The following is a 26,580-nucleotide window of genomic DNA, read 5'->3' on the forward strand; positions in this document are numbered from 1 at the left end:
TTTATGAACTAGGTATTTTATGGTTTGCAGACACAGCCTACTAAGCTTGCATACATAGTTAGGCCTACATACACATATCATTCATGTTTTCTTGTGTAAAAGCTTTTGTTTATTTCGTTTCTAAACTAAATATCAAGCATTGAGAAGAGTGGCCTTAAAAATGCGTACACTGTTTTTGATAATAAAAAAATCTGTTGAGAGTGTTGCCTGGGCAATGAGAGACGTCAGCTCAAGAGTTTGGGTCCCCCTGGTGTTAAAAAAAGAAAGAGCATTTCAGAATCAGAAAGAGATTTATTGCCAAGTATGTTTGCACATACAAGGAATTTGTTTTGGTGACAGGAGCATCCAGTACACAGAAACAGCAACAACAGTACACAGAGACCATAACACAATAGAATACAGTACACAGATGATTTAAATAAGGGCCTATGGGTATAAAAAATTAAGAAATACAATACAATAAACATAAGATCAAGATATAGAGAGTAAAGCTATGCGTGTATGTAAATATGTACAAGTAAAAAATAAGAATAGACTATTGTAGTACAAGGTATGTGCTATATACAGCAGAATGAAATATAATTTATTCGCTTTAGTTCTGAAAAGATTTAGCTCTTAAAGGGATACTTCACCCAAAAATGAAAATTTTGTCATCATTTACTCACCTTCGAGTTGTTCCAAATCTATATAAATTTCTTTCTTCTGATGAACACAGAGAAGAATGCTTATAACCAGACAGATTTTGCCCCCCATTGACTACCATAGTAGGAAAAAATACAATGGTAGTCAAAAGTGCCCAAGAACTGTTTGCTGTCCTACATTCTTCAGAATGTCTTCTTTTGTGTTCAACAGAACAAAAACATTATAAAGCAATTTTTCCTACTATGGGAGTCAATGGGGGCAAGATCTGTTTGGTTAAAAGCATTCTTCCAAATATCTTTCTCTGTGTTCATCAGAACAAAGAAATGTATACAGATTTGGAACAACTCGAAGGTGAGCAAATGATGAGAGAATTTTTGGGTGAAGCATCCCTTTATGTTTAAGATGTTAATAACAGCATGCATTTGGTCTAAAAATAATTAGAAAGGCTGACAGGGGTAGCTGAATAAGCATTTCAGTTTGTTTTATTAATAATTTGATTTACTGCAAAAAACATTATTTAATAATGTTTAGTAATGAAATAACATTCTCAAGAATGTATGTAACATGTAACCACACCTTAAATTTATATTCAATGACAGAATAAAGCTGTTTTATCTGGGTAAATTTTAAATTCTAACAAAACACAGTGTTACATATAATGTGTGTTACATAAGTCAAACCTTTTTTTAAATTTAGCACGATTTCATATAGGAAGACACATTTTTGCTGTTTGTACATGCAGTATTTAAATATTCCATCTCTTGAAGACAAACAGTTTTTTAACAACAACCTGAAATAGATGAATGACAATTCAAACCCACACATCTGCCCAACACACTCTCGTGCGCAGGTTGTGTTTGGACATTGTGTTGTTTGGCGTGACACTGTGGCATTATTCTAGGCTTTGTGTGGTCATGTATTGTTCTCCTGTGGTATCCTTTGTTGAATAGAGGTAGAGTGGTCATGCTACAGGGCATTGCTTTATGCTGACTCTGACCTGTGGGAATTGAAGGGACCGATATGGTTCTATGACTAGGCCACAGATAGAGAGAAGGAGGAGCAGTGAGAGGAACAGCATCAGAAGCGCAGGCCCCAAGAGAACATTGATTTGGAAATGGACTAAATTACTTTTGAATTAAAGAAACATCAATCCAAGTTTAGCCATGCAGGAGAATCCAGGGTCTATAGGTGTGGATGGAGGATACGCCAGCAATGTACCTGCTTTCCTCACTAAACTGTGGAATTTAGTGGAGGACCCAGAGACCAATCATCTTATCTGCTGGAGCACTGTGAGTTCATCTTGATAGCATTCTTGGGCTTATTTTTGTTCATAAATATGATATAGACCATTAAAGGGATAGTCCACCCAAAAATGAAAATTCTGTCATGAATTACTCGTCCTCAAGTTTTTCCAAACCTGTATACATTTCTTAGTTTGGTTGTACACAAAGAAATATATTTGGAAAAATGTTAGCAACTGAGATTTCTGGGGCACCAATGACTACCATAGTAGAAAAAACTATTATAGATATTTTGAAGAATTTAGAAAAACAAACACTTCTGGGGCACCTTGACTATCCCAGGAATCTCAGTTGCTAACCTTCTTCTAAATATTTTTCTTTGTGTTGCAGAACAAAGACATTTATACAGGTTTGGAACTACTTGAGGTTAAGTAAGTTGTGACAGAATTTTAATTTTGGGGTTGAGTATCCCTTTAAGTAAATGGGCAAAAAACAAATTAAAATGTAAATCTGTAAATTTCCAAAGTAAAGCTGGTATGAACATGGGAAACACTTTATATACAGTATGTTGATCTGTTAATAGGAAAGCAATCTGAACAATCTGTAAGGGAATTACTCTGAAATTCTGCTACAGGCTTGTGAAAAGTATATTTTTTATTTCAATTTTGTTTTTAGGATATACTGTATGTGGTGCAGTTATTTAAAAAGTAACTTTTAAAAATTAACTTCACAATACAGGCCAATAAAAATATTGATAACTTGGAACCACAAATTCGTGACGAACTCTTTGACGATAAATGCTTGATTTAAAAAGTGAATGCATAATCTTCTAATGAAAATGTGTATTTGTTCATTTCTACCTATTAATTAAATTTACACAAAATTAACATTGAATTACCAATGTACTTGTATGTAAAAGCAATTAAATAATAGTAGGAGTATGAGAATCCAATGTGAAAAAAACATTGTAGGCCTCTTGTCCATTTAAGGAGACACTTTTCTATGATTTGCCTCTATTTTGTCTCAGTTTAACATTTAAACAATGTCTTACAAAAAGCCAGCAAGAATTACTGGTGGGAATCTTCAAAACTAGTGATACAGTGTTAGTCAATTTTATTACTTTTTTACGTTTAGTAATTTAAAAGTAATAAATTGCAGCCCTGTAATTATTTAATTTCATTCATGATTGGATGTTGATGTTTTGCATATTCTTTTTTCATTCTGAGTGTGAATCTTGGTTAGTTTGCGTTGACCTAATAATATATTAACCCTACTCACAGACACTCTAATCTCCTTCAACCCCCCCCAAAAAAAATGATGTTGAACATTTACCTTAGTTGATTCTTGGCATGAAAATAAACTAAACCCCATGTCATACACGCATGCAATCTGTTTGGTTCCTCAAAACTACCGATTTTAAATGTTTCTACATTGTTTGCATAGATTTTGTTGGGTTTTTTTGCAACAATATTTCCCTGTTGCCATGTTTTTCCCCTTCTAGCCTGGCACCAGCTTCCATGTTTTTGACCAGGGCAGATTTGCCAAGGAGGTTCTGCCCAAATACTTCAAGCACAATAACATGGCAAGCTTTGTACGGCAGCTCAATATGTGTAAGCATCTGTATGCCCTCACAAGCATCTCACAGCTTTCACAGACACTCCATATTGAAAGAGTGTATGTTAACTTCTCTCTCCCTTCTCAGACGGCTTCAGGAAGGTGGTGAATATCGAGCAGAGCGGGCTGGTAAAGCCAGAGCGAGATGATACTGAGTTTCAGCACCTCTATTTCCTCCAGGGACACGAGCATCTACTTGAACACATTAAGCGCAAGGTGAAACGTCTCATCTTTAAGTGATTGTCTCTCTGTATTCTCTTACATTCTCTGCCTCGGCCACACAAACACACAAGAGAGCTGAAGGTTTATTTATGTTCTCCCATCACATTTATTTCTGTTCGGGCAAGATGATTGTGCGCATTTGTTCTCAGGTGTCGATAGTGAAGAGCGAGGAGACTAAAGTGCGACAGGAGGACTTGAGTAAACTGCTCTATGAAGTTCAGGTGCTTCGCAGTCAACAAGAGAACATGGAGATGCAGATGCAGGATATGAAACAGTAAGCTATTCTAAACATGCCATCGTTTGGGAGCTCACAACAAAACTGAACCTCAAACAACTTGACCTTTCACCTATATTATCTCTATAACGTTTCACCTACTTCATTGTGACTCTCAATGGATAGGTGTTTTGTTAAAGCTGCCTTAACAGAACATTCAGTAGCATTCAACATGACAGATGGGGTCTGGTGGCATAACCAAACACACACTGTTAGTTGCTATGCTCAATATTTGTTTCTTGGAGCTGAATCCTGCAGATTTGTGTGATAAAAACATAATTTAACCATCAATACACAAAACCATTTTATCATTAATACACCTACCTACCTACCTACCTACCTACTTTAGGCAGAATGATGTTCTCTGGAGAGAGGTGGTGTCCCTGAGGCAGAACCACACGCAGCAGCAGAAAGTCATGAACAAGGTAAGAAATACAGCCATAGAAAAAATTAAGAGACCATTCAAAATTTCCAAATAATCAGCATTTGCAGATGTATTGTTGCCAATCAAGTCAAAATCAAACCTCAGGACTGACATAAAGTGAACAGCAATGTGAAAGACTGACAGCATGACAAGACACATCAAAACTGTGATATAAATTGAGGTTATCACATAAAATTATTTTTTTGAACTTTTCCTAAATACGTATACAAATAATGCTGTGTCTTCAGTTTTCATTTTCTGCACATAAATGCAAATGGAAACAATATTTTTATTTGAAATATTAATCATTCACAGAATGAAACAAAAATGATCATTTTAACGAAACACATACCTATAAATAGTAAATCAAATTTTAATTGTGAAACAGTCTCTTAATTTTTTACATACAGAAGAGTGATATTGGAAGATGCAGTGATAGGTTGGTGTTGGATACAGCGGAGTAATGCTCAATCACGCTCTGGTTCTCTGTTCTATTAATAGCTGATTCAGTTCCTGTTTAGCCAGATGCAGTCCAATACTCCCAGCACAGTCGGCATGAAGAGAAAGCTGTAAGCCGTAACACACACTTCAATACAAATACTAATCTGAAGCATCTGATTTTGTATTGATGCACGCATTCACAAACAAAAAAGAGCAAACAGAAAATAGCAATCAACAGCCTGATGAACACAAACACAGCAGAGGAAAGGCCAGCTCAGCTGGAAACAGTCAGCTGACACAATTCACGGGCCTTAGCTGCGCGGATGAATGGAACTGAATGCTGAGTCAGACAACGCGCTCTTGTCCTCACGCATACACCTACAAACACGCGCACACACACTGTGGCGCATGACCCCTCTATTAAAAGATACGTCGTCAGCTAGTGTGACGCATAAGAACAAACCGAGTAAGAGTCAGTGCTCATACCATGACGAAACATGCATTGATCGAAAAATCCACATCTTATCACCAGGGGTGTATAGGTTTATCGATCACCACACTTGTCAAAAGGTCTTTGTATGTTACATACTTAATAAGGGATGATGTGGCTTCTTTCTATTATCTGCTGCTTATTTCCTGCTCCTCAGTCCTCTGATGCTGAATGATGGCTGCTCTACCCCTCTGGCCTCCAAATTCAGCCATAGTCACTCCATGGGGTCCTTGCAAGAATAGTTCTATATTCAGTCGGTGAGAACGCTTCTAATGTGAAAGATCAAGCAATAAATTAGTGAATGGATGTTGGTCTTAAAGTTGAGTTTAAAACAAAATATGACAAAGACAGAATCTCTCTTTTTTACTTTTACCCAGCCATCCACAGAAACTGCATCTTGTTCCACTAGCAGCGCAATGACAGGAGGGCCAATAATCTCAGATGTCACGGAAATGTCACAGTCCAATGCCATGGCTTTGCAAATGCAGGCAGAGGAATCAAGGTAAGCGACTCTTTTTTTTTTTTAAATTAATGTACAAATTGCCTGCTTAGTTTTTTTTCTTTCTTTAAGATTTATTTTTGGTGTTTTGCCTTTAATTGTACAGCTTAGTGATAGAGAGGACAGGAAGCGAAGTGGGAGAAAGAGAGAAGGGGGTGGGTTCGGGAAAGGACCACGAGACGGGAATCGAACCCAGGTCGCCCGATGCGCAACTGTGCCACGTGTCGGAGCACTGCCCATGAGGCTATCGGCTCCGATGCGACTCTTATTTTTTAAAGGAAAAGTTCACTCTTAAATAAAAACAAATTTACTCTTATTTATTTTCATGTTGTTCAAACATGTGACCTTACCCGTTTTGGAAGGCAAAAGGAGAAATAGCTAGAACATAGCAAAAGCAGCATAAACAAAAAAATGATGTGGTCCATCACTTTGTGCACTATACTGTATCTTATATCATACATATGTCTGGATTAATGTTATTTGTTTGTTTAGGGAAAAGTGTCTGATGCTGATAAAGGAAGAGCCAGTGAGTCCTGGGGTGCAGGGGCGAGGGGATGGTGTACCACTTGGCCCCTGTGAGGTGTGTGCTGAGCCTCCAGTCCTCCCTGTTGCCATGGTACAGTCCGTCCTAGATGGCAGAGGATCTAGCTTGGGAGAAAGAAGGGCCAAAAGACCCATGCTGGAAAGGTATAATGCAACAGGATTTTTTTTAACAACTATCTATCTAACAAATATCTACTAAGCAGATATAATCTGTTTTGGTAGGACTGCTAAGATTCTAGAGTCATAATTATGAGTCAACCCTGAGGGCTAATTCCCATTCTCTCAGAAATATCGAATTGGTTTGATCATCTAAACTGCTCTACAGAGCGTGTTATTTGAATACGTTATCTCCTTCGGCAAAGAAGCGAAAACGTGACGACATCTTAGTGCTGTGTCAGCCGCCAAAGTGCTATGAAAGGGAGGGGTGGAGTGAGCCATTGGTTGCAGTTCAAAACATCGCCGCTAGATGCTCCTAAATTTTATACACTTTACCTTTAAATGAGTTTTTAATTTATGAGTAAAATAAAGTTGATGGTAAACATACTTGAAGATACTTTTCTGTTTTGCTTTACAGCATAAATTATTTACAATTATAACTGAAATATAGTTCTATAATAATGCCTGAATACTTAAATTAAGTTTAAAGGTCCCATTCCCCGCGATCCCATTTTTCAACCTTTAGTTAGTGTGTAATGTTGCTGTTAGAGCATAAACAATATCTGCAAAATGATAAAGCTCGAAGTTCAATGCCAAGCGAGATATTGTCTTCAACAGAATTTGCATTTCAAGGACTACAGAGAATGGCTGGAATCGGACTACAGCCCTTTACTTCTCGGGTACATGATGTCACTATTCCAAGTGCTTTTAATAACCTCCGCCCAAAGGAATATGCCAAAAAGGGGGTCGAGGCCTTCCTTAGAGAAGAGGAAGAGCCGCTGGGGAGTAGTGTTTGGTTATCAGAAATTGTAAACATTTGACTGAGCTACGCGCTAAACTACTTTCACTTTCATCGCAGTCCTACAGCTGGCAATAAGAATTCAGCTACACACATTCTAAGATAACCAACGGTCAAGTAACAGCTTCCATGACTTTAACATCGGCTTTGAAGGCTGTTCTGTGTAATACACTGATATTGTGTGTGTGTGTGTGTGTGTGTGTGTGTGTGTGTGTGTGTGTGTGTGTGTGTGCGCATACCTGTAAAACACTTCTATGAAATGTCCTCTGAAGTCCTGCTTGCAAATGTCTCCTAGTCAATCTGCTCGTTTTATTACCCAACTTAGATCCAATATAATTCTGGTATTAGTGTTAATTAATATAACCGGTCTGACGCCAATCGGTCCGGTGTCATTTCCCTCGCCATAGTAGGAATAAAATGTGCGATCTCTAAAAAAGATTGACGTTTGCACATGCTCTAGCAGACCTCTGTTACACTTCGATCGATCCGCATATTTTTAACTGATGAAGTGAAGTCGACGCCATTGTTACTGTTTATTGCTAAAAGCCAAAGCTTATAAATACACGTGCACTGAGAGGGGCACCGACCAATCACAACAGCCTGAGAAGCGGAAGCTCGCTGATATGGTATGGGTGGGACATCTTCACACATACGCTCTAAGCGTGGAACCAATCACGACAGACCTGGTCAGCTTTACCAATCAGAGCGTTTCGGACGGAGGGACTTTATGTATACCGGAAGAAATCCAGTCGTTTTGTTAGAAGAGGGACAGCAGTGAACAATAAACTTGAAATATGTGAAATATAAAGCGTTTTTTAAAATTAGAAACATGAACATCCATTGTTAAACACCCAAAAAATATAATCAAAGCCTCAAAAACAGCAAAAGACTGGCTCCTTTAAGAACTGACCAGACATAGACTTAAAGGGGTCTAGGACATATCTAGGAACAAGTATATCATATACGTACATATGGGTGTGGGCTTAATTCAATGTGATTCAATTTTCACATTATACTGTACACCTACTGTATGTTAAAGACCAGAAATGCCTGATGGTGTGGATAATGTCGACGTGAATCTGGAGGATTTACAGCTGCTTCTGAGGAGTCACCAGCAGAGCATGGATCCCAATGTCGCACAAATGGATGTAAGTATGAGAGAGAAAATATGTTTAAGTAAATGGGAGGATGCAAACATAGAACTTCATTTAATTATTCATTTGAATGACTCCGATTAACCAATGACATTTTATAGCCCTTCACATTTGCTCTGCCTTTAAATGAGTGGAATTTTACAGAACTGGATCCAAACCTGAAATTTGTGAGTTTTCTTACAATACATTACTACAATTACTGTACATTACTGTAGCTATAGTAGATAAATGCATGATTTTACAGGCAATTAATAAAAGAAGAAAAAAAAAACATAGCAATTCTAGCATGATCATTGTATGGACACTTTTATAAACTGTGTATTTGTGAATGTACAGGAGCTGGCTAATGCCCTTATCCCTGCCGCTGTGTCCCAGTACATGTTTCAGGGGCAAGAAGCAGAGGCCTACACGACTGCTGGCAATGAAGAACAGTGAGTCTCTGATACCACAGCCAGCAAAGATCCCTTCTGAGAAATAATCAGGTACCCAATGACATATCAGCTGGAGTAAACAAGTATCTTTTATCCAAATATTGATCAATCTATAGTTTTCAAGTCTACTTCACATTTTTGATTACCTTCATTTATTGTGTCTCTTTAAGGGGGAGCCAAATGAAAGCATTGCACTTGGTTTGCAAATGAATTCAAAATATATGAAGAGAAGACTCTGTATTCTGGATAGTAGACGGGGAGGTGACACCAGCCCTTTTAAAGATCATTACTTGCATAATGGGCCAAAAGTAAGGTGCATCTGGAGCAATATATTCCATGGCAAATGGGATATTTACCATACCACATACAAGAAGTGTGGCCTACATCATGATTGTTTTGAAAACCAAGGAATATAAAGCATTTTCCTCCACCTAAATGCAGGTGAACTGTATACAGTTATAGGCCCAGGTTTAAATGCACTTTAGTCTGTGTGTTGGAGTTTCTGCTTTGTGGAGCTGTGATTTCATTTCCCCCTCATATTTAATTGTTAATATTAAGACATTTAGTTCAAATTACTATTATAACAATCCTTGTATTTTAATATAGACTTAAAAATAGTTTTAAAAAAAAGTACTGGTTCAACCATATTATGCATGTATTAATGTGAGAGGTATAGGGGTTAGAAAATGAAAATGATACTTTTTGCACACTTTAGTGTCTTTATTTGCATTAAGCATCTTTGTTTCTTATCTATTATTTAGTTGATCAGCTATAGCCTTACTGAATTTACAGTTGTCTTTGATACACTAAATCGTAAATTGTGTGATATTTGCCCACATTTGATACAGATGTAGTACTGGTTGGTTAGCTGATAAAGGAGACACTGAATGCCTTTGAGCTGAGCACTATCGTTATGTGATATTTATATTTTTCAATATTTTTATTTATTGTATTCAAATTTGACATTTCAGTTGACAGTTTTTAAACCCACACTATCAACAAAAGATGAATATATAGCAATAACAGCATAAACATTTACGCTTATTGTTCCTGCCAAACCTCATATATGTAATGAGGGCAAATTAACACACAACATACAAAAATTTCAAAAGGACAGAATGCACTTTGTTAATACAGGGCAGCCATGTAGCAAAGCAAAATACCCTAGATCTCTTACACATGTTTTACATTTAAAGTGCAATATTGTTGCATTTGTATGATTCCCAAGAAAGCAATTTTGGCATTGATTTGTATGAATGACGACTGAGAATTATGATTAAGATGGAATACATTGCACTAAGGGTGATAACTGTATTAGAAATGGGCTTTATTCTGTGTTAGTTTATGTTCTCCTTTTTCACTATTCCCCAACATGGAGCAATAATTAAATGGTTTATTGTGAGAAGGGTGCGTTTTCACATTGACAAAAGAGTTGTATAGTTTTTTCCATTAAATGATTACTTGCACTGGTGATAAATAAATGTACATTAACTCATTAGTATACAAGCCTATTGTAAGAAAGAATACTGGAATTTAATTCTGGATGTAGTCTGTTACCGACTCTCAGCAGTAGCAGTGAATGTTAAAAAATTAAAGGTATTTTCAAAGCATGCAAAAATCTCATTTTTATTTTTACACACAACATTATACTGAAGGTAGATGCACACATCATTATCGAATGATAACATATGCAGAAATATGTCATATTCTAGACATACATGACATGTTTCGAAAAGGTTATACCACCTTTATAAAACTTTACTGTGGTAAATCTTAACAATTCTAGTGACCAGTCCACTGGAAAAGATAAAAACTCAATTCTTTTCTATATTCTATAATCATGCGCACTGTGTTCGTACGTTGTGTTGGAGTTTTCTGAACAACCCGACGGTTTTATAGATTTTTCACATTCACGGCTTCGGTTTAATGACGATGTAAAAAGTGGGTACGCCGTAAAGCAACACGAAAGGCCGTAAACCGGAAGTATCCCTGATGTCCCGGATGTACTTTCGCAATAGAGCGCCGTGTTATGGTTAAATCGATTGCTAAGCCGTGCCATTCAAAACGACTACTATTGTAATCGGTGTGATAGAGTGATTAGTGCATTGATTAAACCGATATTACAAACGCCTACATTATCCGTCATACGATGTCAGTTGTACCTCCTAATCGGTCATCTACCGGTTGGCCCCGCGGTGTAAATCAGTTCGGAAACAAATACATTAGCCAGCCGGCTAAACCGCTCACCCTGGAGAGAACCATCAACTTGTGAGTAGAATTTGAAATATAAAGATTCACAGGAATTGCTTTCGTGTTTTCTTGAATGTAACTTATCTAATAAATAACGCTTATTAGTCGTGCTCGTGCATTAAAGCTGCGTCCTGATGCGACGTTAATATTAACTAACGTTAGTTAGCCAAGTACGCTGCTTTCCTACCTGATAGCAAATAAGCCAAATGTAACGTTACTGAAACATGTTTGAAGCATTGATCAAATAGATTTATTTTACAGTTTAAACGCATGAAGCTCTTACGGTTTCTATTTTAAAAGCCCATGCAATATTGGCCCTCTCGGCAATACACACACTTTTTATATCGTTGCCACACCACTGATTCTCAATAGCCAGATACCGATTATTATTAGCTCTGTATTCTATGAGCCTTTGTATATTTGACAACTCTCCAATAACTCGAGTTCCACGTGGGTGAATAAACTTCTTTGTAACATCGTGTAATTTTACAGATATCCTTTAACGAACTACACGTTCGGCACTAAGGAGCCGCTGTATGAGAAGGACAGCTCGGTATCCGCACGCTTTCAGCGGATGCGGGAGGAGTTTGAGAAGATCGGGATGCGGCGGACTGTGGAAGGAGTTCTGATCGTGCACGAGCACAGACTCCCTCACGTGCTGCTTCTGCAACTTGGAACTACCTTCTTCAAACTGTATGTGAACAGCGCTTATTCCCCCCCCCCCCGCGGATTTTGTGTTATGGCATTTGCAAGTGGATTCACAGTTTATATGTATTGTGTTTACAGTCCTGGTGGTGAGTTGAACCCTGGAGAAGATGAGGTGGAAGGGTTAAAGCGGCTTATGACAGAGGTATTTTCATTATTAATGTATTTCAAAGCAGTGGGTTTCAGAGGACAGTTTAAGGAAATTGCTTATTTTTTGTGTGTATTGTGTGTGTGTTAAAATAAAACCCAGCATAGGAACGTAAAATTACAGAATAATTCTATATTTGTTGTCAGATTTTGGGTCGACAAGATGGAGTAAAACAGGACTGGGTCATTGATGACTGTATTGGTAACTGGTGGAGACCAAACTTCGAACCACCGCAGGCACGTATAATCTTTTCATAGCAGCACTGTATTGTGTTATTGACTTTGTCACTTTTAATTAATACCATATAAAGCTAACTTTTTTTATTTATTTAATCCAATTATTGCAGTTGAATGACTGGAATGAAAATAAAGATTTTTAGTAAAGACAAAAAAAATTTGTTTTCATTTCCTTCCACAGTATCCCTACATTCCAGCACACATTACTAAGCCTAAGGAACATAAGAAGCTTTTTTTAGTACAGCTGCAGGAGAAAGGTATGATGAAATGTGGTTTGTTTCCCTAATGTATTTTAGTAAAAAGTAATTATACAGCTTAACTTTTGTGTTGTATGTTTTTAGCCTTGTTTGCTGTGCCAAAGAACTACAAGCTGGTGGCCGCTCCATTGTTTGAGCTTTATGACAATGCTCCTGGTTATGGTCCTATTATATCCAGTCTTCCACAATTACTGAGCAGGTGGGATATTACTTTATCTTACTGAATGTTTTAAGTTCAGAATATTTGGCAAATATGAAAGCGTATTTTGAAATTTTGTATTGCAGTAAATAAACTTTGTTGCTTGACTTCAATATGCTGTCCAATGAAACAACAATGAACCATTTTAAGTTTTAACTATGTATTTAACAAAATTCAAAAACACATTCCTGTGGATGAAAGCACACTAGTAATCTCTGCAATTGGTGTTGCTTTGGCAGAAATCACCTGAAAACCATGTAGGAGATCTTAGGTGTTGTCATAATATTTAATCTGTTTTGTCACTGCAAATAAATAAAATTTGCATGCAAATAAAGTTGCATGCATTTTGTGGCTAATCTACTATTTTCTCCACATAGATTTAACTTCATCTACAATTGAGAGGCATGAGGTTATGTCATCATGACCATGGGCTGTCTCTGTGAGCGCAGCCTGATGAGAATCAGATGGGTGATGGATGAAGTGATGTGGAGGTCCAGTCTCCCACTTCCCTGTCCTGTTTTCAGTCATTGCTCTAAATCACATTGAAATGTGTGCATAATTTTTTTTCATCTGGGTAGATATATGGCAAGTCTGTGCTTTATTAGACGTTTTCATTTAGTAACTACGTGTTTTATGTTTGATTAGTTAGTGGATTAGATTAGTTGGTCTTTAGAAAAAATGTTGCAGTGACTTTGTTTTTTAATCCGTGTATATTTGACCATGTTTTTTTATAATAAATAGTTATCTGTGAGATATGTGTGTTGTCTCTGTTTATTAATTCATAGCATATTAGTGTATGGTGTTTGGCACTAATGTTTTTGCAGTTTTGTTAAAACTATCGGTGAAAGTAAAGTATGTAGGGGATTTATCATAACTAGTAGGCTACTGTTGACAAAATTTTAAGATAGAAAGTCATGGATGATAGTTGAGATATGTATTTACTTGTTGAAGTAAACTTAAATTTACATTAAAAATATTTACCAGAATATTTTGCAGATTAGATAAAGGCCTTCAACTGGCTCAGCAACTGCATATCTTGTGTTGAAACCACAAGGTGTGGTTAGTGTTCTTGCAGCTCAAATGGCAAAGCATTGCATTAACATCAGAAAGATTGTGGGTTTGATGTCCAGGGAACAAACATCCGATTAAAAAAGTCACTTCGGATAAAAATGCCAAATGCATAAATGCGTTTTTATGGGAGGAAACTTAACATTGCTGTGTTACTGATATATGAAGATGCTCTGGAAGGACAAACTTGATTAATAGCAAGTTGGACTTAATTTTTTTTTAATGAAAATATATTAAACATATATTTCCAGATATCATTCAAATCCTTAAACACAGATTTGAGAACAGAATAACAGTACAACATATATCAGGTCACTGTTTGGCATAAATGCTTTTTTCTTCCTTTTTTCTTAAACTGGATAAGGATTTTGACTATACGCACAACAACATGTTGTAGTACTTAAAAAGTTTAATAAGTATCATTAAACTACTTTGTCTCACATATTCTTAATTTTAAAATACGACCAACAGGGAGCTAAAAGACAGGATGAGATAGTTTGAAACAGATGGTTCAGGCTTGTAGAGGGCAACTGCTCTTTAAACAGATGAGTGACTGTACCACATAGTCACTGGGTCAATGTAGTGCAATGGAGGAGGAGTTAAGACAAGCTGGTTTTAGGTTTATTTCAAATGTGTGCACTGAAAGCCTCAGTCTGTATGAATAAGGAAAGTAAGAGTTTCTAAAGGAGGAAAACAAATTCTTCTCGAACACACTGACGAGAAACTGTACAATAAATTGTCAGGATATCAGTGAAATAAAGGACCCTGTTGCCACAATGCACCTGTCCAGCAGGTAGTGGCGCTATCGGCTTAAAGTTGAAGGACCGCCCATGACTGATTATAAAACAATGAAATAGTGTAGGTCATGCCAAAGGGAAAGTGGGAGGAATAGTAACTATCCACCCACTGACAGACCTTATAAAAATAAAGGGAACTGACACTTTATCATGAGCTTTTTAAAACAAACCGATTTTAAAAAAATGGATTTGAATTATTTGTTCTCCATAGATGTCAACGACTTTGCATTGACAAGTTTGGGTTCAAATCTCAAATGAAATATGAAGAATGTCTTTTCTGTCTGCCAGTCAGCTCACTCCCAGCATGCTCGGCGTTGACACTATCCCAGTCTCTATACAAACAGCAACAGCAAGAGGATAAACATCAGCGCCTTTTTTTCTTCCAGCAGGCATAATTCATAAAAAAGCCTTGTTGGTAAATGGTTGTACTTCTACATCCACCTGAAAATGTTTAAACACCTTTAGTCAACATCTCATAATAGTGATGACAATTATAACAATCAGAGCAATAATTACAGTATCGCTATAATAAAGCATAATGTCTTAAAACTACTATTTTAGATATTTTCCTTCTCATTCTCCTCATCTGTTCAAAAAAATTCCTCCACCATCTGCATTACAGTATCCCCGACATAGAAACTTAAATATTTACAATGATTCATTTACAACCGATGGCTCTGTCCATTCATCATTTTTGTCAAATAAAATGCAGGGTATGTTTCTCCAAAGAGTCTTAAAGAGGCTCTGTACATATACTGTCCCCGAGTCCATTCACCCCTGAACTCACATAGCCAGTAGCTGACTAAGTGCCATGCGAAACTGTTGGGTGCATCCTGCGAGCTCCCGCACCCTCTCTGTCATGTCTCTGGCAGCACCTGGCGAGGGATACTGCAGGGCTGCGGTTTTGGTGTTGACCACAATGTCTTTGAGCTTGTCACAGAGCGTGTTGCTGTGCTGGGCCACCCTGGTGCGCACGTCAGGGGACTTGGCTTGCCTGGAGAGCGTATCTCCTATGAAAACGAGCTTGTGAGCGCTGAGGATGACGAACTTGCTGTGGGCGACGAAGATCTTGGGGGGCTGGTTGTTGTTGACGGAGGAGTAGAAAGCGTCGATGGCGTTGGTGAGCGTGGTGATGTTTGCCTCGCACTGCTCCATGTAAAAGAGCAAAAGCTGCCGGTCGCCCATACACAGCTTACTGCGCGGTGTCTGTGGGTATTGAGAGGGCGGGGTCCAGCCCGAGATGTCATTGTTGATTGGTCGGGAGACCTCCTGCTCTAGTCTTTCAAACTGCTTTAACTGTTGTAGGACAGGAGAACGATATTTAAGAAATTGCATTTACTAAAAGTCAAATAAAGTGTATATCTATAATCATACACTGTACAGTAGGAGCCAAAAGTAATGTATGGATGGCAAATTTGCACAAAATTACCCCTCAAAATTACAAATGAACTTTTTGTTTTGTAATCATTATCCTGGGCTGTGTCTTTATAAACTTTGTGCTGTGTGTAGTTTCATGTCAAGCTGCTTCAAATTCTCAAAGCTTCTCAAAGTGTATACTCCAAACACACCAATGCAACATGAATACAAAATGTTTAATGCACCTTTAAAAAATTTGCTTTAATAAAAAACAAATTGTCTATAATTGGACCTCCCATGTGATTGTGATGACCAAAAGATACGTTTTTTTTTCTCATAAATGTGGTTGCAGCACAACTTTAAAATCCTATTTGTCTCACTTAGAAAGTACATTACTATTGTACAATGTAATATACCTGTTGCTGTTCCAGCACTATTTTGTTTTGCTTGATGCTCCCCTTTTCCAACAGATGTCTCTGGTTCTTTTCAAACTCTTCTTTACCCTAAAATACAAAGTACAAAGCAGTCTTTAATGTATAAATAATTTACAATGTTTATTCATATCCATATTTATATGAAGGGTCATATTGTGTTGCTGCTACATGTATGTGTGTAGTATTTGTACATATTATTGATATACATCATCAATTTGTAATATCCTTTTTCAGGCTTAACGTTCCCCTAACCCCCTAGTATACTGCATATTGTGCATGTTCCCAATCAGTCCACTAGGGTGCAGTATAATATCACAGAGAAAAACTCATTTTCAGATGTGGAGAAGATTAAGAAATATCTGAGGGACTGAGCCGAATTTATCTGAGCTGACTTCTTTAAGTGGAAGTTTTGACAGTACCACATAGTATAGATGTGCAACAGCTGGTGTCAAAATAAGATGTATGTGGGCTTTAAAGGAAAGCAGGTCTGCACATGCAATCTGAGTGACTGATGAAAAAGCCTACGGCTCGACGCAGTAGGGATTACAGACAGAATCCTAATAGGGAGAGCATAGAGACCATTGATCACACTGATGTTTGAGAAGAAACACCTGGTTCTTGTTGTCACCTTCGAAAATGGAAACAGATTACAGAACAGGTGTATACACACAGGGGGTTTGTGAGTGTTGTAAATGCTCAACAAATGAGCATTTTGTAATGATTTAACATGTGGTTTAATCCTGTGTTAATCATGGAGGTGCATAAGTAAATGAGCAAAATAAATCGGCAAAAACTAGTGGAGTTGGTAAAACGTCTTAAATATAGATTTTTTTGTTTTCACGGTGTGGCGTTGCCTGCCTAATGAAATAAACGTTCTTACTAAATCCATCACGAAAATATTGCAGGTAATAAATGCATTGCATTGATTTTTAAATGCAAAAAAAAGTAAAATAAATAGAATGCAAAAGTGCATAAATGGTTGAAACTGGCTTTAAACTGATATTTATGTAACATTTGCAAATAAAACAAAATATATATTTCTTCTCAAATAATTTATATGAACATTCATATATTACTTTTACTTTTTAATAAAAAATTACAATTTAAATTGAATGAAATATTATAATAATATTATAAATAATATTCAAAGTAACGTAATTCAATTATTTACATAATTACAAATATAAGTTACTCTAAATGACTTTATTTTCATTTACAATAACAAATTATAAAAACGTGTCCTGTACCTGTAAATGCACATAGTCATAGTCCTCCATCCATCCCTCCTCTGTCGTCTCATACGGCCTGTCTGGAGTCCCTTCCTCAGCCGTGAATTTCGGAGGGGAGGGTAGCGGTCGCGACTGGATGTTAGCCCGTTCGGGTGTGCCTGACTGATAAGCTGAGATGTTATTGTTGTTGGTCAGCTGACCCATCATGTCACCCGTGTGCGGTACAGGCGGCAACGGCAGCTGCTGCTGCTTATTTGTCCGTTTGAAGAGCAAAGAAGCGTTGCCATGGAGAAATGATGCCAACTGCTTGGTGTCATCTGGCACGCCACGGGCGCACATCACCAGCCGGTCTAAATCATCCCCACCTGAGCCTGCAGGGGGTGCCGTGAGGGCTGCGGGGGACCACCCTAGGGAGTCCAGAGCCTGTGTGTACTTCACCAGCCCTTGGAAGGTCTCCTCCATCTTCTGCAGCTGCTTCCCTAGCTTGGTCTGTAGCGTGCGGTCGGTGGCCTGGGTGGCATTGGCCACGGCACCCCTGGCGAACTCCAGGAGGTCCCTGACGGCCACTCGAATGCGGTCCACAGCCTGTCTGATGGTGGGGAGGTTGGACTCCATCTGAGTAGGGCTACGCCAGTTCCCGCTGAAGAAGGCCATGAGGACAGACACAGAGCTCTCCACACCCTGTTGTAGACGGGACAACCGCTCCATGGCCTGGTCCAGATCGAGAAGCAGCAGGCGGCCAGGCCCAGAAGAGTCCCGAACTGGCACCATGTCCAGAGAAGATGTCGAAAGGTTACTGCGAGTGCTTCCCGTGCTGGACGCAGAGAGACGCTTGAAGCTCACCGTAAGCTCCTCAGTGGCTGCGGCATCACGCACCACCTGTGGAGGCACATCGTACACATAGTCATTCGATTCTTCACCCATTGGGCGTTCACGGGGGAAATCGTACACATCTGCGGGGTGGTGGTCCTGTGGGCTGCCCTTGCGAAGACTGGCGGGGATGTCATAGATCTCCTGACCTTGCGGCTGACGTTTTCCTGTTAGCTGAGGAGGAGGGACATCATAAACGTCTTCTGGTATAGGAGGCTCAGGACCTCCGGGGATCTGAGACAGATAAGCCTGGTTCTGATTCATCTTAGCGAAGTGAGGAGGAACATCGTATGTTTCCTCTCTCATTGGACCATCTGGAACATCTTTGCTGACAGATGGGGGAATGTCATATACCTGGAAAGAGGAACAATGAATTTACTAAAAATGAGCCACGCACATTCATAACTTACTACTTTCATTACATCTTGTAGATCATTTTTTTCAATATCATTCATAAAATTTCCCCGTCAAGAGAGCAGCTCTCCTCTTACAGCCGATCAGAAATTATCTTTGTCTTTGTAATGTTTTGGTACAGATTTCTCTAACTGCATTGTAATTGATTTGTGTCACAGTCTTGTATTGAGGCGAATTGTTACCGTTTGTTGGTAGTGCAGCTGAATCTTGTCCACACTAGGTGGTGTATCATAGATCTCCTGTCCATCTCTGCTGGGTGGGCCTTTCATAGCCATGGGGGGAGTATCGTACACCTGTGGCCCAGAGATAGAAAGTAGGGTCAGATCAATAACAGAAACATTTGACAGAATGTATTTGACTGGATTACAAAGTTAGATAAATGACCGAAATACACAACTAAACTGTACTGGGAAAACAAATAGACATCAGAAATTCTTGGCACTAATGGAGCTAATAAAACCTGGATTGAAATGTTTGTTAAATGCAATTTAACAAGGTGTCAATTTTGGGCATCTGTTCCTCACTTTCATTTATTTTGCACCCGAGGGCCTTTCATTCTTCTCTACCTTCTACATATTTTTCTCTTTTTCCCTCCTGCTCCACCCCTTGTGTATGAGCATGTTGAAGCAGAACAGAGCCATTATTGAGGCTGTTGGAGTGTTGGATGAATGGGGTTCAGAGGGAACACTGCTACTCATGCTAGGGGACAAACTGCAACGCCCACTCAGACCCTCACATCCTGTCGCACACAAACACGCACGGACGTACAAACACGAACGCACAGAGCTATGCATGCATCACTTCAGTTTCAGAATGTGCCAGAAATGAAGTGTGACTTCCGTCTCGCTGCTCTGATAAACCTCTGACAACTGATATAAATATCCAAAAGGCCTGCAGCTAAACTGGTACAAGCGAGAACTAAATAACCACACGTACACACACACACACACCGAGGCATGATCTGGAGAGATTACAGGTGCATGACCCAAGACAGGAACAGCTGGAGAAGATCAGCAGGGCTGCCGAGATGTTGACCTCTACCTTAACCTCTCATTTCTTCATTTCTTCTCTCTGCTACCTGTCCAATGGCTCTGTGTTTAGGTGCTAAATACAGGTCATTGTAAAGGAGGTTTTCTGTGGAAAGCCCTAAATGTAGGTATTTTTTTGCATTTGTAAGATTTAGCTAATTTCTGACTATAATTTTATCCAGAGTGTAATGTACAGTATATCTATGTAACTCTTGTCCCAGTGCTCTAATAAACCTGTGACAACTTACACGAATATCACACACACATACATGCCACACACACAAAGAGCCACAGCTCTGTAAGCTTGGATATTAGCAAAGGATTAAAACCGTATAAATGTTTTACAACGCTAGCTGTAAAACTGGTACTTTTTCCACTACTGCAGGATGTGAAAATGCGAATCAAACCAACAAGTCTAAACCTACAGTATCTGAGAAAAACTAGCTGTCACATATGTTTACCCTGTTGAAAAAAACAGCATATTATGCTGGTTAGATGAAGCATGGTAGCTGTCTTGTGCTGGTTTAAGCTGGTCCTTAGCTGGTCATGTGCTGGTTTAAGCTGGTCCTCCACAAACCAGCTACCATGCTTCAAAACCTACCTAACCAGCACATGCTGGTCTTTTCAACATAAGGATGGGTACATTTAAAATGACAGTTTGTGTGTAGTAACAGCTCTTTCACATTTATAGTTTAAAGGGAAAGTTCACCTAAAAACGAAACTTCTGTCATCATTTACTTACCTTCTTGTCTTTTCAAACCTGTATGACTTTCTTTCATCCGCAGAACAAAGAAGACATTTTGAAGAACGTTGGTAACCGAACAACGAAGGTACCTATTCACTTCTATTTTACGGACACACAAAAAATGCAAGTAAATGGGCGACATTCTTCAAAATATCTCCTTTTGTGTTTTGCAGAAGAAAGAAAGTCATACGGGTTTGAAATGACAAGCGGGTGAATAAATGATGACACATTTCATTTTTTTGGTGAACTGTCCCTTTAACCCAGTGGTTTCTAAACTAGGCTGTGCTCGTATGTGATACAAGACAGGGTTTAACTGACAAAAAACCCTATTGAAGAAGTGCAAGCGAAACCCCTGCAAGCATCAATGTATCTAACCCGCACATCTGACAGGAAATACATGAATACAGATAACAGTAGCCTACAAGTGCGAGTCAGTTAGCAAAAACCAATGATTTAAGAGTCCTTTCTTACCACAAAGAGCTCCTGATGACATAAACACCGGCTTCCAGCAATAAACATTGTCATTTCTAACAGAAATGTGCTCGTTCTCCGATGCACAAAGTGAATATAAGTAAAGAAATACTAAAGAAGCATGTCTACATTTGTAGACATCTTGCTCTTCATCTCAGCCTGTCTGCGATTCCACACTTCCATCATCACTGCACGAAGCACAAACACACATCCTAACACAAACAGCCATTAGCATTTATAATGCTGCCCAAACAATGGCTCTCAATCTGTTGTGTATGCCCTCAGGAGAGCCCGCAGTCTGCGAGAAAAGCAGAAGAAGCCATGAATACCAAAACCGTCCATTGAACATCCACTAGGCTGTGTTTCAGCTCTGTTTGATTAAACTGGAACGTGTCTTTCCTTTCGCGAAGAGGGGATTTGTTACTATGAATATTTGGAGTGATTTTGAGGTGACAGCAGTGAAAAATGTGTGTGTTTGTGTGTAGAGTTTCACTTTAGTCCCATGCTGCATTAGTTCTGTTGGACACACTGTTGTGCTCCAGCTAGTGTAAGATTAATGCTGTGCCTCCGCTCATCCCTACTGTTCTGTCTATTTCAGTCTTTTAAAGCTGTGTTTCCTCACTCTTTTATGAACTTGTCGAGATCTGTGCTGTCATCCGTGTTTCTCTCATTTTATCGCGTTTTTGCTTAGTACGGCTGCGCTGCAGGCTGCATGTGTGCATTGGAATTGTGAGGTCTGGGTATGCGTGGCCTTTGCTGTAAGGCAGGCTTTGTCTCTCGCTGCCTCGGGTGTGTGTGTGTGCGTGTGCGTGTACTGCAGTGTGCTGCATTGAACGACTGATCTCGCTGACAGTACATTCTCTCTCATATACACACAATGCACAAACATGCGTGCGCACACAGCGGTCTTGGAAAATTCTGCTTCACACGCACGCAGTGCTGACCTTCTTTTTGAAATGCCTCCAGACATTAAAATATCTACTTCTACTGCAAGTAATGCATGACCTCATCTAAAAATAGGCAAGCAACCATAGAGCCAACAAGAGTTTGAAAGAAAGAAAGAAATAGCTAAGGTTAACTCTTTACCTGCTGGTTGTATTGGGTGCGGATAGGTGGCACATCATAGATGTCTTGGGTGGGTGGAAGGTGTCTGGGGACGTCATACTCATCCTGTTCATTTTTCCCTGTGTCGTACACATATACTTGGCCAACCCGTGTGGGAACAACCACCTAAGAGAGAGAAAAAGAGAGCGAGGGTAAGATAATTGCATGGGTCTGTTTGTTAATGACCCATTTTAGATTTGCTCTGGGCATATTGTGAGATGAGTTAGCTCACAGAGACTGTGGAGGCTCAATACGGTGCCTTTACACCGGGTTAACACAGCAGACACTACTACAACAAATCTGGGGTCCCGAAAGGTCACCGTGGGAACAGGGGCTGTCCTTTTGTCCGCCTGTTTACCTTCTGTCTTGCGCTTCAAGGATTGTGTCAACCTCGTGAGCATGGGAAATGAAAACAAGTAACGGCCCCCATATTTGTACAAAGTCTCAGACATAATACCAATCACAACACTCAGATTCAACACATTGAGAAGAGCTATTCAGGGATGTGGAATTTCAGACAGCGGAATCCCTTAGATTTGTTTTTACTTGAGGTTTGTGAATGCTTTTAGAATATTGGTTTGTTGGATGTCGTTCTATGCACTATGGACCGAGATCTAAAATCTAAAAGCTGTTAGAAATAAATATAGGATTTTGAAATGAAAATATAGGATTTTTAAAATAAATTTAGGACTTTGAAAAATGTCAATGAAAGAAAATTGATTATGCAAAACTGAATTACTTCATTCATCAAATAAGCAAATGAATGACACAAAGGTCAGATTTTCTCGCTTCTACTAAAGCACGCAAGATGCTCTTCTTGAACATCTTGTGGACGTTCACATAGCTTTTATTATTCCCTGCATGACGCCAGTAACAGATGATTTGTGGTCTCGCTCATAACACTAAACTAATGAGATTATTTTGGGATTTTATTCTCATTCCCATTCTCTCTCTATCAGTTCAGACCAGTCAGTGTCTATAGGAACGCAGCGTGCCAGCCTTCATATGGGTGTCGCTTCTCGTATACTAAACAACAGAGACTCACATAAATCATGAACACACACACAGTCAATAAACCTAGTAGTGGTACATAAGATTTCTAGGTAATGTTTCACCCCAAATCAGAAATAAAAAACGAACATTTATTATTATTTTAATGACAATAAAAAGGTAATACTCAAAAAGATTTAAACGAAAAAAGATGCTTGGTTGTATTTGTTGTAACATTTTTCATTTATGATCATTTCAATAAAATAAAAATATATAATCTTGCAATAAGAATCTCCATTGAGAATTATAGGAATGTGCTTAATTGTCAATAAATTGTAAAAAAAAGCTAATGCTAACCAATGAAAAATAAATACACTTAAACATTAAAAATGGAAACTATTTTTTTATTTATTGGGCTGAAATGCGGCTTGGACATATTTTTGAGAGATTTCAGGCGACTGTAAAGTGACGTCTATGATCATGTGATTTAGCAGCAGTAGATGAGGTCAGAGTCCACTCTCTACCACCTAGAAACTGAGAGGTGTGCCGTCCACCACAGATTTACAGCTCTGTTTCATAAGAGGGTTCGGATTCAGTCTCTTCCGCAACAAATCAGCACAAGTCTTCACTTATTGTGTGAGGGCAAAGCAGTCTGATTAACCACACAGCCTCCAATTGTGCTTTTCTTTGTGAAGCGTTGATGCTTGTTAGATTAAATCTAGTGACTATGGTAACCAGGCACGAGACGCGACAAGACGAGCACAATGGAAATCTCACATAAAAAGAAACTACACTGTCTGGCCAACATTTTACGCCCTGCCCTGTATAAAAGATGCTAAAACAGGGAAAGAAATGAAATGCTACGCTAATAAAAACCGTAGAGATACTGTATTAATATTTACTTTCCTGCTCACACAGCATGTCACTTTAGATGTCACATCCCGCTAACATCCAATTAAAGCGTTCTCATTAAAGAAAGCTGGCAATCTGTCACTGTTAATTCTCATCATTGTCTCCTCGCTCTCTCTCTCTCGCTAACCTTCACCCTCTGACTAATTCTTGCCCCTTTTTCACAAACGACAGGGCAAAAACGATGATAAATTATTTCACAATTTTTGTCTGCGAGGTGTAAGTGTGATAGTAGTGTGATATTGGAAAACCCTGTAACACGACGACACCTGCGAATCTTTTCCCAGAACATTCCCACAACCTTTCTCACAGACACGACTGTGGTAAATGGGTACATTCTCCACGCTGCCGTACACTTTCACACACATTAAGACTACTCTGCAGGTGTTTCATTTGACACATCCACACACACATAACCTCTTCCTGAATCTTCTAGATTTAAATCAATATTTGCATATTCTTTAACCTCAGCGCTGCACTTAACTTTCTTACATTTTAAGTGTTACCACATAAAAAAGTATTAGTAAACACTTAAATGGTTTTATTATTGAATTGTTTATCGTAGTATGGCATGCAACAAAGTTTTTGATGAATACATACTCAACTTGCAACTTGCTAACCAATAAAATCTCTTTTTCCATTCCATTCTGTTCTATTTACATTTATGAATCCGGCACACATTTTTTCTAAAGCGACTTATGGTGTATTCAATGTATTTATTTTTCATCAGTATATCTGTCTCCTGAGAATCAAACCCGTGACCTTTGCGTTGCTAGCGCACAACGCTTCAGGAACACAAAATACTGCTTCAAAATACTAAACAACATTCCATTATATAGTAACTGCTACTGTTTACAGCTCATGTATCATATTGACATCAACACTATCCACATCTTACATTATTCTTTTGTAAATGTGGTCTCAGACTTGCGCTTAGCCTTAAGTAATAGTCACTTCATCGCACTGAGAGGCTCTGAAGGGCCGGTCGTAAACTAACATCGATCAATAACGTGAATTATCAATGAGCGCTGCCCTCGGGAACAGGGATGGGAACATATGGTGGACCGCCATCATCAATACAGCTGAAAGGCTTTGGTCATAGAAGGAGGGTGTGTCTGAGTCTACAGCTGTCACAACACTCTTTGGGGGGGGGGGCTAAAAACCTGTAATGATGATGTCACAAAGAGAAAAACACTGGAAACAATGGGGTGCGGTGACTGCCTGACTGCGTTGCCCCGCACCGTGACAGCTGGCCGAAAGTCACAATCACAGCAGCTACACGGCCATTAGGTTCAACCCTGAAGAGAGGGACAGATTGTAAAGACGGCTTCACAAAAGCCCATGTACCCCCTGCTGCAACGACGAGCCATGACCTCTTTACCCCAGCTGACACAATGACACATGCCAAAACACTAAAGAGCACGACCGAAGTCTGCTGAAGACATTCCAGTCAGCTCTGACTGGGCTCTTTAAAATTCCCTTGTAAATCTTTCTTCATACTCTCTTGTTTTTCTTTTGGCCTTGCAAATGTTGCGGGTCAGAGATTGCAATGCATTACTCCAACTCCAGCGACATGCATAATTATTTTCACGTAACGCAAACCAGAAATGCAAAGCGATAGGAAAAAAGTTATCTGATAAACAATTCCATCCACTCTTCCATTCCACACAGGTCATTCATTTCACCATTCATTTTTCCCTCTTCAAAAGAGCTTTCCAATATTTTCCATTAGTAACAGAATCCAAATGATCTCAAAAATAATTTTCATTCAAGGTCGTTTATGTTTAGGAAAGCTAGACTTGGTAATGTTGACCCCAAGCTTGTCTTTGATTCAATGCAGTCTGTGTCATGAATAACTCAGTCCAGAGGCCTGAAGCATAAAGCGGTTTCCACATAACTTCACATAACTCTTTATTTATATAAGTGGTCGTGCATGAGAATTACCCCCCACAGCCCCCTACCACTGCTCTCGGGTTGGCCATCTGAAGCAAAATGTCCTCTCTGCATGTGGAGAGGCGGTACAGGTCAGAGATCTCTGCATGTGTGAATTTTTAATAGGTTTTTATGAGTGTATTATACAGTATATAGTACCACAGTAAACATATATTAATTTGATTTTTAATTTAATATATTTTACCATTTATTTTAAGGACCTTTGCTTTATACTGTATATACCTGTCCAGGCCTGTAATTTCCCCTCTGCGTCAAGGTCCATGTTTTCGGGTTCTCACTCCTAGCAATTTATTAAAGGGTGGGTCTGAATTATTGCCTTAAATACAGGGTTCTGTCATATTTGATTGCATCCCACACATGCCCTGGTGAAACATGTCCATCACTAAGATAGAGCATCTACAGGCTGTGAGCTTGTGAGGATAGGTTGTGGAGAGCTCAGCTGGGCTGTGTGACTTGATGTGATGCCAGTGGGGGTTCATCTGGACCA

The 26,580-nt window shown here is 38.9% G+C and overlaps 3 protein-coding genes across 4 annotated transcripts in view; 2 read left to right on the forward strand and 1 right to left on the reverse strand.

Moving 5' to 3' along the window:
• The first annotated feature begins 1,344 nt into the window (after nt 1-1,344).
• On the forward strand, nt 1,345-10,531 carry hsf4 (heat shock transcription factor 4). Its single transcript, XM_057347333.1, is given in 13 exon segments — nt 1,345-1,931; nt 3,385-3,493; nt 3,586-3,713; nt 3,869-3,993; nt 4,343-4,418; nt 4,919-4,986; nt 5,506-5,605; nt 5,726-5,850; nt 6,340-6,534; nt 8,385-8,493; nt 8,601-8,666; nt 8,836-8,981; nt 9,101-10,531. Coding segments are annotated over 12 exon segments (1,326 nt in total). The 5' UTR covers nt 1,345-1,805; the 3' UTR covers nt 8,935-8,981; nt 9,101-10,531.
• A 389-nt stretch (nt 10,532-10,920) lies between these two features.
• nudt21 (nudix hydrolase 21) lies at nt 10,921-13,476 on the forward strand. Its single transcript, XM_057348205.1, has 7 exons — nt 10,921-11,198; nt 11,673-11,873; nt 11,967-12,030; nt 12,180-12,269; nt 12,451-12,526; nt 12,611-12,725; nt 13,103-13,476. Exons 1-7 carry the CDS (start codon nt 11,080-11,082, stop codon nt 13,122-13,124), a joined length of 687 nt encoding a protein of 228 aa, XP_057204188.1. The 5' UTR covers nt 10,921-11,079; the 3' UTR covers nt 13,125-13,476.
• A 706-nt stretch (nt 13,477-14,182) lies between these two features.
• The window catches only part of bcar1 (BCAR1 scaffold protein, Cas family member), a 70,638-nt gene continuing 58,240 nt past the window's right edge, over nt 14,183-26,580 (reverse strand). For both annotated transcript variants that reach the window (XM_057348209.1, XM_057348210.1), the window contains exons 3-7: nt 22,224-22,367; nt 19,076-19,186; nt 17,628-18,833; nt 16,363-16,449; nt 14,183-15,886 (exon numbers count right to left, since the gene is read on the reverse strand). In XM_057348209.1, the coding sequence (XP_057204192.1) occupies nt 15,374-15,886; nt 16,363-16,449; nt 17,628-18,833; nt 19,076-19,186; nt 22,224-22,367 (2,061 nt within the window). In that variant the 3' untranslated portion in view covers nt 14,183-15,373. The remainder of the gene's footprint in view (nt 15,887-16,362; nt 16,450-17,627; nt 18,834-19,075; nt 19,187-22,223; nt 22,368-26,580) is intronic.

Source organism: Triplophysa rosa, linkage group LG12, assembly GCF_024868665.1.
Source record: "Triplophysa rosa linkage group LG12, Trosa_1v2, whole genome shotgun sequence".
Taxonomy (NCBI): Eukaryota; Metazoa; Chordata; class Actinopteri; order Cypriniformes; family Nemacheilidae; genus Triplophysa; species Triplophysa rosa.